The following is a 16954-nucleotide window of genomic DNA, read 5'->3' on the forward strand; positions in this document are numbered from 1 at the left end:
AGACTTTTAAGGTTATTTACAGCTATCATAGCCATGCAGTAGAAAAAGCAATAATAACGTGTGAATGTGCACCCCTTCCCAATTCGGTATTCAGGGATGTCAGGCTGGGAGCTGGAAATCATGGTGTGAATATTTACACCATGGAAATTGGTTAAGTGCTGCAAATCAGAGATTGCTGACTGTCTAGAGCTAGACTTAGGACCGTGATGGATAAAAATGTCAAGGCAGATTCAATTTTACGTCTTATCTTTAGCTGTTCCATTGTGAAGAGCATGAAAACATTAAGGAAATGTTTTTCTAGTATTTGAAACCTCTTATCCAGGTCAGCAAACATTGCTCAACATCACTGACAACAAGTGCAGTTCCAACATAAGTCTTCACTGTTTTCCTTTCATCTCACTCCTTAAAGCCAAGGAAAGCATCAAGCAACATTTATGTTGGCAGAAACCTCACTTGTCAATTGCAACCATGGGTTAGCCACAGAGATGAGAGTTCACCCAAAATTATTCTGTAAGACTCAACCAGCCATGTGGAAGTCACAGCAAAAAGCATTGCATATTTTATTATTATTTGTAATTTGCATGGTACACATTTTTATATGGTAAACATATCTAAAAACTTATCTGTGTGCATATATATATACATATATATATATCCCCCCATCCCAGAGAGCCTGACCAAAGGCCTAGGGAGATCATGGCATTTGGGAGAAAGAGCCGTGGCCTGTCCCTTGGGCAAGCCTCATTTCCTCCCCATCTGAGGGTCCTCCCCGCCCACCTCTGATGTTCAGCAGCCCCAACGCACCTTCTGGATCATGACGCTGTACATGCCCATGGACTGGAACCCCCGCGTGTAGTAGAGCATGTTCGCCCAGCCCAGGGCCATAGCCAGCACGAGGCAGGCGAGGTACTCTTTGTAGGCAAACAAGTACAAGAAGACAGACAGTATCACAAGCACAGCTTGGACAAAACTGTTCAGGAGACACAGGAGACAAGGGCCTTACTTCCTTCTCCTCAGCATCAGGGCAGAGAGAACCAAATCCCCCAACATCCCTTAAACGGTTACCCTGGGTGGCTGGCGCGAAGCAGACCAGCCCCAGATCTGCTTGACCACATCTAAAATCCAGCCTTGCCGACTGCACTGCCAGATGCAAGTCGGGGCCAGCGGTAGGCGGACTGAAGTTGACAAGGACTTTTTAAAGACACAGATCCCTGGGGCCAAAAGATGCTGGTTCAGAAGGCCCAGAGTGCCTCCCAGGAGGCTGTATGTTCTTTAAATCACCCGCGTGACTTCTGAATGTCACCGACTGGGGTAGACTGAAGGGTGCAGTGAAGGACTGCAGTTTTAACCAAAATGACAAACGCCGACAATGTCTTATACGCAAAAGCCAATCATAACAAAAGTCTCCCATAACCAACTTTTTTAAATCTTTTTTTTAAAAAACTACAATATATGCTGTACAATCGACATGCTAAAAGGAGACTGGCTGCACAACTACATCAATGTACTTCACAGTACCGAATTGTGGCTCAGGAGGTTAAGAATCTGACCAGTATCCATGAAGATGCGGGTTCAATCCCTGACCTCGCTCAGTCGGTTAAGGATCCAGCGTTGCCGCAAGCCATGGCATAGGTCGCAGATGCAGCTTGGAGTTGGCATTGCTGTGGCTGTGGCACAGCCAGCAGTTGCAGCTCTAATTCAATGCCTTGCCTGGGAACTTCCATATGCCACAGGTGAGGCCCTAAAAAGAAAAGAAAGAAAGAAAACAATACTGAAGTGTACAGAAAAAATGGTTAAGACGGTTTGACTTCTCTATTATGTGTATTATACTACAGTTTAAAATTTTAAAGGGCAGTTTAATTTATACCAAACATACACAATCAAAATCTACTCCTAAACAGTATGTAACGCCATCAGTTAGGCAGACATCCAGATAGAAACTCTTGCTTATGACATCAGGCAGTCTCTGCAATCATAAAATATCTAACTAGTTAAAGTTAGGACACAGGAGTTCCTGTCATGGCGCAGTGGTTAACGAATCCGACTAGGAACCATGAGGTTGCGGGTTCGATCCCTGGCCTCGCTCAGTGGGTTAAGGATCCGGCATTGCCGTGAGCTGTGGTGTAGGTCGCAGATGTGGCTCAGATCCCACATTGCTGGGGCTCTGGTATAGGCCAGCAGCTACAGCTCTGATTACACCCCTAGCCTGGGAACTCCCATATGCCATGGGTGCAGCCCTGGAAAAGACAAAAAAAAAAAAAGAGTTAGGACACAGGCAACCCTGATTGTCTTGTGCAGTCAAAAGCAAATGTTGGGGGTGATTGGTGCATTTGGGGCTGAAATGAGGAAGCATGTTTATATTTTCCTCTACACTAACAAAACGAGTAAAAAGCAGAGGAGCAGGACAAGGCATCGGTGCCTGTTGTCTGTACCAAAGCCAGTGGCTATACAAACAGATTGTTCTCTGGAATCATCAGACTTTCTCAAAGGTGACAGGCTCACACATGACTTGCATCAGGAGCAGTGCTGCACCTGGCCTGTCCATTCACTGCTGTTTCTGGGCCCCTCACCTGCCCACAGGGATGGAGAACTTGGTTTGTGCTGCTAGAAGGCAGGTATATACTTAACAAAACACCCATTAATAGGCAGTAGGAAATATTAGACCAAAATTCAAGTTCCTACAGACCCAGCCTCCCAAATGCACATAAGAGGGATTGTGATGGGGTCTACAGAGCCACGGAGACCAATATGATTCATCCCAATCACAGATTCTGTTCCATTCACATGGCCTCCTTTTCTTTAGAGACAGGGGTCATGTAATCCTCTGATGTCAGCTGCACATGACCTCATTCAGAGAAGCTGCTGACCTTGGCTTTCTGGCTGGGGCCTAGGATAGTTTATCCTGCACCGGCCTGGGGTGCAGATGACGGGGGAACAGGGCTGGCTTTGACATGACCCAAGCTCCCCGTGACTGTGTGACTCACTTCCCTGTTCTGAGTCTCCATTTTCATGCTTACAGATGAGAATCAGTGTTTTCTCAAGTACCTTCCAGCCCTGATCTGCCACAGTCAAGACAGCAGCTGGGAGGAACTGGCTGGGACCGTCCCTTCATAAAAAACTAAACAGGACAGCTAAGCCTCTCCACACCTTCTCCGTGCCACCTGCAGGACGGAGTCAGTCCCTGCAACCAGATGGTGGGCACTCACCTGGCATTTTCTGGTCCTCTCCATGGGCATCTATGTGCCTGTCTTAGCAGAAGGGAGAAAGGAGATCCTGGCAATGTGACTTGGCAGAATGATTGGGACAGGGCAACATGGTAGGATGGCCATTGCAGAGGGACACAGCAGCCATCAGATAGGACTTTAGCCCTACCTGGGAGGTGGTGACCAAGGGGACAGACCTACTTACAAGACAAAGTGAAACCAGGCGTCAGAGAGGATGGACTGCAGATCTGAGGGTCTCAGCAGGAAGATCGCGATGCCCTGAGGCCAGAAAGGAAAGAAAAGCTGCCCTCTCTTCATGCCTCTCACTGGAGGCTCTGGGGGTGGAGGCGTTTCTCTAGAACTGCGACTCAGGGAGTAGGGAGTATGCAAGGGTTCGGCCAAAACCCAGGTGAGGGACCTGGAAGGGGACTTGTGCCTGGGGGACAGAGGCAACCCCAGGATCAGAGTCAATGCTCCCCCTAATCTTCTTACATCTTTTAACCTCACTTCATCCTCACCCCAGAACCTACAAAGCAGCACAATCATACGACTACCTGCCAGCACCCAAATATGGTCTTGCTTTCCAGCCTCTGAGCCTTTGTTCATGCTGTTCCCCACACCTATCCTATAATACCTTCTCCACAGTCCAACCTCATGCCAACCCTGCCCTACCAGAGTAAGTGCCATCTCTCTGCCTTCAAGCCTTCCTTGCTGCCCCCCTGTCATCTCCCTTCTCAGATCTGAGCCCAACATCAGGCCCTTTCACAGTGTATCTTCATGTCTAGATGTTTGTATCCATCTGAAATCCCCTACCAGACTATGAGCTCAAAGAGGGCAAACCCCCTCAACCCAATCACCCTCCCCAGGACCCCACATATAGAAGGCATTCAGAATACACTTGTCGATTCATTGGTTGGATGGGTGAATGGATCAACTGATTGACAAACAGATGGAAAGATGGGTGGATAAAGACAGAAGGACTGCGGGTAAGGATGTGAGGGTGTTTGAATGGATGAATGAGCAGCCAGGCTGATGAGAGAGGGCAGGTGATTGGATGGGTGGATGGAGGGGAGGGGAAGACGGGTCACTGAGGGGCTGGGAAGAGAGATAAAAAGCAGATAGAGGGACAAATGGGTGGAGGGATGGAGGGATGAAGTAGGTAGGATAAGCCTGCTTATTTATTTATTTCCATTTTGTAATTAAATGTAAATCTAAAGGTTAGAAAGCGTGTGTCTCCCCGGAGGTCCCCCCGCGGCAGTAGCAGAGCTTGCTGTCAGCGCACCTGTCTCTCAGGCCCCATCTGGGAGGGCTTGGTGACACACTCACCTCTTTCACAGAAATGCACATGGCCCAGATGAGCACAAACATCCGTCCTAGGAGCTGCAGCCACCCCATTTTGTGCGTGAGGGCCAAGGGGTGCGGCAGGGCCTGAGGAGGAAGGGAGAGGAATGGATGGGCGGGGTGAGGAGGGAGGAAGCAGGGGTCTCACCAGCTCTTGGGGGGGAACAATGTATGCACACACGCTGAACCCTCGAGCTGGGCCAGAGGCTGGCACAAAGCCTGACCTCCGTACAGAATCAGAGAAGGAATGGCAGCCCCCAGCCCCTGCCTTCCCCTCCCACAGTGGGAACCCAGAATTCTACAGCAAAAAGCATGATTCAACCTGTGCTAACCACTCCTCACACCTCATGTCATTGTCAACTCCAGACACTCCCAGAGCCCCACAACACAGTTAAAGCTGAGATTCTTTTTTTTTTTTAATTTTTTTCTTTTTAGGGTCACGCCTGTGGCTTATGGAAGTTCCCAGGCTAAGGGTTGAAGCAGAGCTGCAGCTGCTGGCCACAATCTCAGCCACAGCCACGGCGCAGCTTGCAGCAACGCAGGATTCTTAACACACTGAGCAAGGCCACGCATCCTCATGGACGCTAAGTCAGGTTCTTAACCCACTGAGCCACAGCAGGAACTCCTAAAGCTGAGACTCTGTGCCTTGGATCATGAATGGGAACCGAAGCCAGAGTGGGGGGAATGCTTCTCCAAGGGACCTCCCCGCCTCCCACGTCCTGTGGCCCTCATGGCAAAAACACCCAGTCAGCTCCAGATGGAGACAGGGAGCCTGAGCAGGGCCGGGGGTCCCCTGATCCTGCCTCCCTCCCCCAGCAGGGGTCAGCCGGGGGCTGAGCATCTGGGGCTCAGCTCAACCAAGCCCTGGAGATGCAACCATTCAGGGTCCAAGCCATCGTGAAACATGACAATCGAGGGACCCCATGCAAATCTCCTGGCCTCTCTGGGCCTCCGTATCCCCATCAGTACATTGGGGGGGGGGCCTCCAAGCTCCTGCAGCTATGACCACCCTGCCCCCCACCTCAAGGGGCCCGTGTACCTCCACCTCCCGGGGCCGGTAGTAAGAGACGAGGGTCAGGGTGATGTTGTAGAAGAAATAGAAGCAGAAGGACAGGAAGAACATGTACTTGGCAAACTTCTTCCACTTCATATGCAGCAGCGTGTGCAGGGGCTCCAGGGTCAGCATTTCATGCCGGTTCTGGGGGTACAACAGCACCAGTCACCACGGAGATGAAAGGGAGGGAGCGACCATTTTCAAAGGGCTCTTGGGAGTTGCCGTCATGGCGCAGTGGTTAACGAATCTGACTAGGAACCAGGAGGTTGTGAGTTTGATCCCTGGCCTTGCTCAGTGGGTTAAGGATCCAGCATTGCCATGAGCTGTGGTGAAGGTTGCAGACGCGGCTCAGATCCTGCGTTGCTGTGGCTCTGGCATAGGCCGCTGGTGGCTACAGCTCTGATTCGACCCCTAGCCTGGGAATCTCCATATGCCACGAGAGCAGCCCTAGAAAAGGCAAAAAGCCAAAAAGCCAAAAAAAAAAAAAAAAAAAGGCCCTCCTTTCAAAGGGAGCTGAGTCAGCACTGCCCCTGGCGGAAGGGGCCAATGAACTGGTTTGGCCGGAAATGTTGGGAGGGTCACTTCCAGCTCCTGAGGCTCAATTCCACTGCACCCAGACAGCAGCCAAATGCCACAGGAGCACAGATCTGATGCCTATGGGGGAGCGAAGGCTGGAAGAGGGGCCAGGGCCACAACCAGGGTTCTGGTCCCTCCTGTGCCCCTGTTCACTCTGTGACCCTAGGAAAACCCCTGACCCTCTCTGGGCTTTAGTCTCCGCATCTATAAAGCTGATCTCAATCCCTGCCATTCCAGCCAGGTTCCTGTGAGGGTCAAGGGAGACCCCAGGCAAGGCAGGCTCTAGGAAGCACGAGTCTTGGTAAAATGTGAAGCATGAAGATCCAGCTTGTTGTCTCACTTTCCACCAAGAGCCACAAACCTCCCACTGCGGATCCCCTCTCTTCCTCAGCTTCCCGGATCTCCCCTCCTTGCCTCCTCCAGAAAGCCCTCCCTGATTGCTCCTGCCATGCACTCTTCCCTGACCCTCGTTTGGGTTCAGGTTTGGGGAAGAGGGGATTCTCAGCCCAACCATCTAGAACCAATAGGAGGAGTCGGGGAGAAACAAGACGGAAACCAACACCCTCCCACCATGCCCCGCCCCCCGCCCAGGATTCTGGGGCCAGGAGATTCCCACCACAATGGCTGCTGAGATCAGGTGGCCCCAGCACTGGCCCCCACGCCCTGCCCACTGAGGCAAAGGAATGAGGGCTGAAGACACGTCCAGCTAGTAGCACGGGGTCTTCCCAGGCCCTCCTGAGCCCCTGGTCTGAGGCCCAGCCTGCCACCCCCGACCTTCCCCGGCCCACCCGGCAGACGCACGTCGATGTTGGTGTTATAGACAATGATTTCCAGCACCGAGTTTTCCGTCGTGGTGTCCACGTTGGTGAGGTCGTAGAGCGAGGAGGACACGGGCCCGTACGCCCAGTCGGTGAATTTCCTGGACAGGCTCCGGAGCCGCTTGTCCTTGATCTCACGACTGAGGATGTACTTGAGGATCTGGAGACAGGAAGACGAACAACCGTCAACCACTCGATGGGGCTTAGGGCCAACGCAGCTGGGCCCGCCCAAGGCAGACAGGTCCCCGGAGGGGACTCCCACTGGGATGGATGGAGCTTGTGAATACCAGAGACAAGAGGCTTGAAGGCCCTCGGCACACGCCAGAGAGCTGCACAGTCAGCTGGCGAATCCTTGCACCAGCTGGGGAGTCTGTTCAGGGAAGAATGCAGGCACTGACAATTTGGAGAAATAATCTCTGTTTGGCCTGGACTTGAAAAGAAGCTAGATGTTTTTCTAGCTTCCCCATGCTCCCCTCCATCCAGATCCTGCCAGTGGAGGTTCACTGCTCATGGCCAGAAGGGGTGACGCAAGACACCAACCTCTCAGGGAGGCCCATGGGGCCCACTCTCTAAGAGGTCGGTGAGCCTTGCTCTCTGCTGCATGTCAGGGTCACTAGGGAACGTTTGAAAATCTCACACCATCGACTAATTCAATCCAAATCTCTGGGGGTGGCACCCAGGCATTGGTGTCTTGTAAAGTTTCCCCCGGGCAGTTCCAAAGTGCAAGCAGGATGGAGAATTCACCACTTCCCCAAAGCTGAGCCCCGGGTGACCATAAGATGGGGGCAGAGCTTCCTGGGGCACCAACACAAGGTCCAGGAAGAAGGTCCTGTTGGGGAGAACAGTGTCAGAGTACTGACACTGGAGCTTCCATCTTCCACTGGAGTTTCCTTGCACGGGAGCCTTGTCTCGACAGCCCAGGCAGGGAGCTCCTAGAGACAGGGCTCGGCTCCCCTTCCTGGGCCCCAACCTAGAAGAGCCTCAGGACAGGGTCTGTGTCGCAAGCATGTGTCACTCCACTCCCAGCACAGTGGCCACCTTGGGCAGCATCCAGAAAGGTTTCCAAAGAAGACTGAACGGAGGAAAGAAGGGGCCAGCAAGGGTGCAGGTGCCTCCCCGACACTGGCCAGGGGTGGCGGGTATGGGGGGAGGCACATTCTCCTCTAGGGAACCAGGGGCCATGCTCCATGCAGGAAGCCATCTCCCCAGACACAGCACATGCCACAGCCATCCTTAGAGAAAGCTCCACTTGCAACCACAGTTTGCCTTTCCTCAAAGCCCCCAGGAAGCTGTGTCCTTGGGGTGGGCAGGAGATGGGCAAGGCAGGCACACAATTCCCCCTCTGTCAAAGCTGTTCTCCGAGTCCTCCTACTCCCACAGGAGAATGAAAAGGTCCCTTGTGGTCCCCAGCCCTGAGCACTGGGACAGGACCCAAGGCCCTCGGGGCACCGCCTCCTCCTCCAGTGGCCCTGAGGCTGGCATGACTGGGATTGCTCAATGGCTCCCCACCCACCCAGTGCCTTCCTGCAGCCTCCCCAGAGCTACGGTCCCCTCCCAGGGCTGGAGGCCTGGAGGCTGAGGAGCAGCTTTGCCAAGACCCCAACCCCCACCTGAGGCCTGACCTTGAATTTGAACCAAGCCATGGCTCCAGATCCTTTTACAGAGATGTGAGCCCATCCTAGCCGAGTTTCCACCGAGGCTCCCTTGTTAACTTGAGTTTCTTGGCCACATCACAAAGGACCACGAACAGCCACACACTCTACGGGGGACTTGGCTCAATGTTTCAACCTGATAGACAGGCTGGGGTCTCTCCAACATCGGGGAGCAGCAGCCCATGGGCTCTGGATCCAGAGCAGACGTCCTGGGACCCCTGTCCTCCTAAGAGGCAGCAAGTCCTGAGGGTTAGACGTTCAGCCTCAGTTCAGGTGCTTTGCCATCCATGCACGGATCCCCAGTCACCAACCATCTGTCACCGCAGCCTTAAGGCTCCCCTCCGCTGGCACAGGGGAGGGGGTTCCGGCACAGGAGATAGAAGCCATGTTAGGGCCTGAAGTCCGGCCTGTGCGTGGCTCTGTGCGGTTGGCCACCCAGAAGGGCCCCCAGGGGAGCCTGCCTCTCACCCTCCCTCCCTGCCCCCAAAGCCTGGCCCACCTCGGCCTTGCCCATCTTGGCGGCCAGCTGCAGGGGCGTGAGGCCGTCCTTGTTGCGCGTGGTCTCGAGGCCCCAGGTGCCGCTCCTCAGCAGGATCATGTCGTACATGCGTTTGACGAAGTCGTTCTGCGTCTTGAAGTCCTCGGCCACGGTCACCAGCGCATGCAGGATGTTGTTGCCCCGGGAGTCCTGCGAGGTGATGTCCGTCTGCTCGTGCTCCATCAGCAGCTGCACAATCTCAGGTTGGTTGGTGCAGGCGGCCAGGGCCAGGGGCGTCTCGCCTTGGGAAGGGGAACGCAAGGGCTCGGGTCTCCCATGGACCAGAGCAGGGACCCCCACGTCCTAGGACTGGGGCTTCTCTGGACCACCTCAGCAGGGGGTGGGAGACTGAAGCCAGATCGTGGCAAGGATGTCCTGGCTGGTCTCCCTGCTGCCACCCTGGCCCTCCAACCCTATCCTCAGTGCAGCAGCCAGACGGGTCCTGTTGACAAGGAAGGCTCACCTCACCCAGAAGAAAAGCTCACATTCCAAGGACAGCCCACAAGGCCCTACGTCTTCCGACATCATCGCCTCCTCTCCTCCTCACGGGCTCCCCTCCAGCCGCAAGGGCCTTTTCCTACCTCAGGGCCTTTCCCATAGCCAGGGAACGGCCATATGCCATAGGTGGTGGCAATTAAAAACAAACAAAAAAAAAACCCCTAGAACCATGCCTGGTGTACAAATAAATGTTTGCTGAGAAAAAGAGATGGCAGGTGACTCAGACATAGTCACACAGCAAAGTGGCGACAGAACCAAGACGACATCAGGTCTCCTGCTACTTCCCCCTCAGTCTCCCTCCTGTGCCCTCTCTTCATCCCATGTGATAAGGATCTGATGCCGGGCAATGGACTAAACCAGACCCCATCCTCAAGGCCACCCAGACCCATCTAGTCATGCTGATTAAAAAGCCACACAGGGAGTTCCCTGGGCAGCTCAGCAGGTTAAGAACCCCATCTGGTATTCACAAGGATGCGGGTTGGATCCCTGCCCTCACTCAAGGGGTTAAGGATCCAGCATTGCCACAGTGGTGGCAGAGGTCACAGATGTGGGTCAGATCTGGCGTGGCTGTGGCTGTGGCATAGGCCAGCAGCTGCAGCTCTGATTAAACCCCTAGCCTGGAAACTTCCATATGCTGCACGTGGGGCCCTAAAAAGACAAAAAAACAGGAAAGCCACACAGAGCAGAAAATAGGTCCTCAGCCATCCGTCAGGGCCTGGGCTAGAAGGAGATGACAGCGAAGTTGAACCAGGAAAGTTTTTGAAGTCAGGGAGCTGTTTGTCCCCTGTCCTGATCGCAGCACTGGTTATAGGACAGCATGCATTTGCGGAACAGAAAACTGTACATCCACTCTTTCTAAGTTGCACATTTAAAAAAAAATTTTTTTTCATCAGGGACAGCCTAACTCATTTGCTTTTAGACTCTGTAATGTGTCAAGCAATTTTCATCCTTTTGCATCCTGAGAGGCACTGGACGCAGGACAGAAGCCACAGCTGGCTGCCAGGATGCCCAAGTCAGCTCCTTAACTACACTGAGGCAGGTCATTCCCCTTCTCAGAACCTGTCTCCTCCGGGGTAAACTAGGGCTTAAAATAGGGTTCTCTCCTTGCTCTCCCTCCCAGATCTCTGAGGGCTGCTCAGGTGGTGCCTATGGGCCCTCTAAGACCCCAAGATGACACTCCAGGAATGCAGGCTCCTCCATCCCCCCTCCCTCACCGCCGCGTCCCTGGCCCCTTCCTCTCTGGTCCCGCCTGGCTACCCTGTTCAGAATGGATCTGCCCCTACCGCCCCCCTGGCCCTGGCCCTGGTTCTGTCCTCCAGGGCCTCGGACACAATGGAGCCGGCAGAGACTGGCAGTAGGGTCTCCAGCTCCCTGCCTGTCCTCGCCTCCCGAGGCACAAAAGCCCCGCCCCGCGCTCCTCCCCGCGCACGGACCCCAACCCCCACCCTGGGCGGAGGCAGCACCCACCGAAGTAGAAGCCTTCGTGCTGGTACTTGGGGTTGAAGAAGACCCCCTTGGCGTGGGCGTTGACGTCGGCGCCCGCGTGGATGAGCAGGGCGGTGATGTCTCCCTGCCGCCGCTCGATGGCGATGTTCAGTGCCGTCTGCCCTGCGAACCAAGCAAACCGAGCAAAGGTGAGCAGCGGCGCCCTGCCGCTGGGACCCAGGGGGTGACACACCCTCTCTGGCCTCCGAATCCTGCATGGATCCTTTACGAAACCATGGACCCATACCAACCGCCTGTCTGGTCTGTGTCGCCCTTCTACCAAAAATCCTAACTTCATTCTTTGTTTCATTCCTCCTGCCTGCGAGCAAGGAATGTTTATGGGTCATCTGCTCTGTGCTGCGGTGCCAGGTGCTGAGGACACAGCGGGACAGGGGAGGCAGAGGTTTTTGTTGTTGTTTGGGGGTTTTTTGAGGGCGGGGTGGGGGAGTTATTTTGGTTTTAGCTACTCCCAAGGCTTATGGAAGTTCCTGGGCCAGGGATCAAACCTGTGCCACAGCAGTGACAACACTGGATCCTTAACCTGCCGAGCCACCAGGGAACTCCCAGATGCAGTTTTGATTCTTGTCCTCAGAAAGTTCTCAGCGCTTAGTCTGAGAACTAAGCGCTGTGATGCAAGGAGGTGCAGGGGCCGTAGTACCCAGAGGGGCTCTTAACACAGCCAGAGGGGTTGGGGGGCTTTCAGGAAGTGGCCTCTAGGGAGTTCCCGCTGTGGCTCAGTGGTTAACAAATCTGACTAGGAACCATGAGGTTTTGGGTTCAATCCCTGGCCTTGCTCAGTGGGTTAAGGATCCGGCGTTGCCATGAGCTGTGGTGTAGGTTGCAGACGCGGCTCGGATCCCGCGTTGCTGTGGCTGTGGCATAGGCCAGTGGCTACAGCTCCGGTTAGACCCCTAGCCTGGGAACCTCCATATGTGACGGGAGCGGCCCTAGAAAAGGCAAAAAGACAAAAAAAAAAAAAAAAAAAAAAAAGTGGCCTCTAAACTGAGGGCACATAAATTTAGTGAGGCTGGATGGGGTGGACTCAAGGCCTCATAAGCCAGGTGAAGAGGTTAGAACCTTATCCTAAAGGCTGCAAGACACAGAAGGCACTGAAGCAGAAAAGTGACACAACCAGGGTTTCAGTTTTGTACGTTTGTGTTTTCCAAGCACCCTGGTTGCGAAATTGGCAGATGCTTTAGAAAAAGCCCAGACTTGTAAGGAACAATCCAGCTAATAGAGCCAAAGATCCTCAGGAGAAGAGTCCTGACGATGGTCTGTGGGGACTGGGGGCGAAGGAGCGTCTCAGGTCCGGCTTCTGGCCTGGGTGCTGGGTGGATGGCACCCTGGTAACTGAGAAACAGCACAGGGGAGAAGGAGCATGGAGGGGGAGGAGGGGCACGGACCCTGCTGGTAGAGCCTACAGAACCTCCAGATAAAGGGGACTGGAAGGCTGGGGGGAGGGGGGAGGGAGTTTTAGAACATTCCAACAGAAAGAGCATTTTACAAAGAGCTGCTGCCGTGCCTTACATAAAAAATAGTCTTTTTTTTTTTTTTTTTCTTGTTATGGCCACAACTACAGCATATGGAAGTTCCCAGGCTAGGGGTCGAATTGCAGCCGCAGCTGAGGCCTGCACCACAGCCACGGCAACACCGGGTCCAAGATGCATCTGCAACCTACACTGCACTTCGCGGCAATGCCAGACCCTTAACCTACCGAACGAGTCCAGGGATCCAGCCCGCATCCTCAGGGTGAGAACATCAAGTCCTAACCTACTGAGCCACAAGGGGAACTGCCATAAAAATAGTCCTGATGGGTGTTTCCGCTGTGGCACAGTGGGGTAAGAATCCAACTGCAGCTGCTCAGGTCGCTGCAGAGGCCCACATTCGATCCCTGGCCAGTCTCAGATGTGGCTCTGATTCAGCCCCTGGTCCCAGAACTTCCATGTGCTGTAGGCGTGGCCATTTAAAAAAAAAAAAAATGAAGTCCTAGTGGACTAATAGACCTAAGCATTTTTAAAAATTTGAAAATTGTTCATAACTAACCTTTTGGAAGGGAAAATCTTAAGAAAAATCCAAAATGCAAAAATATAAAAAAAACAAAACTGATTTTTTTATATTTGCTGACATAAAAATTTCTGTATTTCAAAATACATCTTAGGGAGTTCCTGATGTGGTGAAGCGGAATGACTCTGACTAGTATCCAGGAGGATGCGGGTTCCATCCCTGGCCTTGCTCAGTGGGTCGGGGATCCTGCATTGCCATGAGCTGTAATGTAGGTCGAAGCCTTGGCTTGGATCTGGCGTTGCTGTGGCTCTGGCGTAGGCCGGTGACTACAGCTCCAATTCGACCCCTAGCCTGGGAACTTCCATATGCCACAGGTACAGCCATTAAAAAAAAGGAAGAAGAGGAGTTCCCGTCGTGGCGCAGTGGTTAACGAATCCGACTAGGAACCATGAGGTTGCGGGTTCGGTCCCTGCACTTGCTCAGTGGGTTAACGATCCGGCGTTGCCGTGAGCTGTGGTGTAGGTTGCAGATGCGGCTCGGATCCCGCGTTGCTGTGGCTCTGGCGTAGGCCGGTGGCTACAGCTCCGATTCAACCCCTAGCCTGGGAACCTCCATATGCCGCGGGAGCGGCCCAAGAAATAGCAACAACAACAACAAAAGACAAAAAAAAAAAAAAAAAAGGAAGAAGAAGAAAATATATATAACCAATATACAAAGTGAAGAGTTCTCTTGTGGCTCAGCAGAGTAAGGACCCTGCATTGTCACTGCAGCAGCTTGGGTCACTGCCATGGCGCAGGTTTGATCCCTAGCTTGAGAATTTCCACATGCCATGGGCACAGCCAAAAAAAAAAATACTAGAAATTAAACATATGTGTCATATATATATAATCATTATTGGGTTTTGCCAATTTGGTAGGTTAGAAGTGTTAACTCATTAGGTTCATAGTTTCATCTTCCTGATAACCAGTGATTCCAAATATATTTCTCGTCCTCTCTTTCTGTCTCTCTATATTTATATGCGTGTGTGTGTGTGTGTGTGTGTGTGTGTGTGTGTGTGTGTGTGTGGAGGGGGGGCTGGTTTCTGGGAAGACAGGAACACATGGTTCCTCCCACTCTGCAGAGAGAGTGGCTGCCTGCAGCCCTGCCCCCCCACAAGCTCACCAGTGGGAGGCTGATTCCTGAAAGAAGGAATGGCCAAGGCAAGGGGAGGCCGAGAAAGGAGAGGGGGAAGGATTCGCAGCCAGGGCAGCAAGACCTTCATAGAGACAGTAACCTTCCTTTATCACTCGTTCAAAAAATTTCACCTAAAGGAGTTTCCGCTGTGGCTCAGCGAGTTGGGAGCCTGACGTCGTGTCCATGCGGATGCCCCGTCTCCGAAGAGAGAAACCACAAAACTGAGACCTGGGTGGGGCAGGTGATGATGACAATGATCCTGACAGTTGCCAGGCTTGGCCCCAGCCCCGCTCTCTGACCTCGTCTCCAGCCTTCTTCCCACGGCTCGGCCTGCCAAGCTCAGTTCCCTCTTGGGCTTTTGCTCTTGCCTGGTTCTGGATCCTGCCCATCGAGCAGGCTTCAGGTCCAATGTCACCTCTCGGACCATCCACACCAAAGTCACCTATCCCCAGTCACTTTTGGTGACATTACCTGGTAAAAGGTTTTTACCTTTTTTTTTTTTTTTACCTTTTTTTACACCTATTTTTAAATTCTTTGTTTTCATAGCATTTTTGTTTTTGTTTTTTTTTGGTTTTTTGGTGGGTTTTTTTTTTTTTTCTGCCTTTTTGCCTTTTTGCCTTTTCTAGGGCTGCTTCCATGGCATATGGAGGTTCCCAGGCTAGGGGTCAACGCAGGATCCGAGCCGCAACTGCAATCTGCACCACAGCTCATGGCAACGCCGGATCCTTAACCCACTGAGCAAGGCCAAGGATTGAACCCGCAACCTCATGGTTCCTAGTCAGATTCGTTAACCACTGAGCCACAACGGGAACTCCTTTCATAGCATTTTTGATCAGTTTTTTAAAGTACGTGATCTAGAGCAGCAGCCTTCATGTCTTGTTCACTCCTGTGTCCCAGGGCCAAAGACACTGCCTGGCACGTGGTCAGTGCTCAAGGATGTTTGCAGAATGAAGGAAGGTGCCGGGCACCGAGCTAAGTGCTTTGGGCTTTGGTGACAGCAATGCCTGTGCCTGGTGTGGTCCCCACCCCCCTGAGAAATTCAGGCAGGTACCTCGGTAGGCCTCCTCCGTGTACTCGGCATTGATGAACCTGTCCAGGATGTCATTCTCCTCGGCGAAGGCGAGCAGGATCCGCACAACCTCCTTGGTGTTGGGGTTGATGTTTAATAAGGCCTTCATCAGGCAGGTCTTCCCCGTGTCTGAGGCCGTCAGCTTGTGCATGAGGAAGTCTGCAGGCAGGGTCGTGGGATGGAGCCAGGGTACCGGGAGGGCCCCATCTGCCCTCGGCCCGCCCAGTGCAGAAGAGGGGAAGCCAGGGGGTGGGGGCTGCAGTCTCAGACCTCAAGACCCTGCCCCAAGGCCTCCGCTGGCCTCTCTGGCCCACACTCTCCCTTCCCCACCTCCCTGTCCAGCTCCTTCTCCTCCAGCTCCCTTGCTGGTTCCTCCTTCCGCTAAGTTGCCCAGAGCCTCATTAGAGACCCACTCCCTAGCTTCCCACCATCTACCTCAGGGCTGACACCCAGAAATCTCCGGCCCACCGGCTCCCCTCCCCATTGCCTACAAATAGAGCTCCCCACCTCCCCCCTTCACTTGGTCCCCAAGACAGCTCGGGGGATGGGTACCTGGCCATCAAGCCTCCCAAGTCCAAAGGGCGCCACCCTGGACTCACTTCTCCCGTCCTGGAGTCCTGCCAACGCCACAGGCTGAAGAGCTGCTCCCCCTCCCCCTGCTGCTGGGGTCCCAACTCTGCCTGAACAGCAGCCTTCTCCAGTTCTATTCCATCCTCCACAAAGTAGCTGGACCATGAATGCCACCCATCTAAGCCCTCCCGTGGCTCCCCATTGCCCTCAAAATCAAGTTCAAAGCCACCAGCCCAGCATTTAAGGCTGGAGGGCAGAGCGGGTAGAGGATGGTAGGTGGGCAGCCGGAGCCAAGCAGTACCCCTAACCCTGCACTCTCTGCCAGAGCAGGCAGGCACTGACCAGACACGTCCAGGCCACGGCGCCGCTTGCCAAGCTCCTGCAGCTCCATCAGCAGCTCCACCAGCTCCTCCACACAGCCCTCAGACACAGCTGCAAAGATGCGCTTCTTCAGCCGCTTCTTTTTGCGCCTCTGCTCTTCCTTGGCCAGGTGGGCACTGCGGCCGAAACATGTTTCCAGCTCACCACACATGCATCGCCACCCCCACCCTCTCCCGTCCCCCCAGCAGAGCCACTGGGCCTGCAGGGCGTTACGCCAGCCCCCACCATCTGCACCTGCCTGTCACAATGTCTGAAATGCCCTCCACCAGGGCTGGGGCCTCTCAGGATGCATATAGCCCTGCACTGCTCCCCTTCCAGTCCAAATGCAATTGCCTTCTATCAAACTGTATTTTGGATCCGCATAGCACGATCAGGAAAGATACATACCTAACTGTTCAGCGTGATTACTTCCAAAATATGGATTATGGGAAGAAAAATCACTTTCATACTGTGGTGTTTGAATTTTTTTCATCTCTCTCTCCCCACCCCCACACTCCAGATTGGCAGCCAGGGGAACATGCTGCTGTATACACCCTTTTGTTTGTATGTGTTCTTGCAAAATGCACGTTGCTATTTGATGTCTACATGCGTG

At 53.5% G+C, this 16954-nt stretch overlaps 1 protein-coding gene across 8 annotated transcripts in view; it reads right to left on the reverse strand.

Moving 5' to 3' along the window:
- TRPV3 (transient receptor potential cation channel subfamily V member 3) overlaps window positions 1–16954 on the reverse strand; it is a 53748-nt gene that overhangs the window by 26640 nt on the left and 10154 nt on the right. For 3 of the 8 annotated variants that reach the window (XR_014821554.1, XR_014821553.1, XM_005669116.4), the window contains exons 5-13: window positions 16324–16478; window positions 15394–15570; window positions 11148–11288; window positions 9144–9424; window positions 6976–7152; window positions 5584–5742; window positions 4530–4631; window positions 3409–3482; window positions 805–970 (exon numbers count right to left, since the gene is read on the reverse strand). Coding sequence is in view for 4 of the 8 variants with exons in the window: in XM_005669116.4 (XP_005669173.3) it covers window positions 805–970; window positions 3409–3482; window positions 4530–4631; window positions 5584–5742; window positions 6976–7152; window positions 9144–9424; window positions 11148–11288; window positions 15394–15570; window positions 16324–16478 (1432 nt within the window). In the remaining 4 variants the exon portion in view is untranslated. Of the gene's footprint in view, window positions 1–804; window positions 971–3408; window positions 3483–4529; window positions 4632–5583; window positions 5743–6975; window positions 7153–8614; window positions 9425–11147; window positions 11289–15393; window positions 15571–16323; window positions 16479–16954 lie in introns of those variants that run through there. The other 5 variants (XM_084985510.1, XM_084985511.1, XR_014821555.1 and 2 more) reach the window with 4 other exon arrangements.

Source organism: Sus scrofa, chromosome 12 (genome assembly GCF_054392235.1).
Source record: "Sus scrofa isolate SSC_HxYL_T2T_F1_AM1 chromosome 12, Sscrofa_HxYL_maternal_Yorkshire_Landrace_v2.0, whole genome shotgun sequence".
Lineage (NCBI taxonomy): Eukaryota > Metazoa > Chordata > Mammalia > Artiodactyla > Suidae > Sus > Sus scrofa.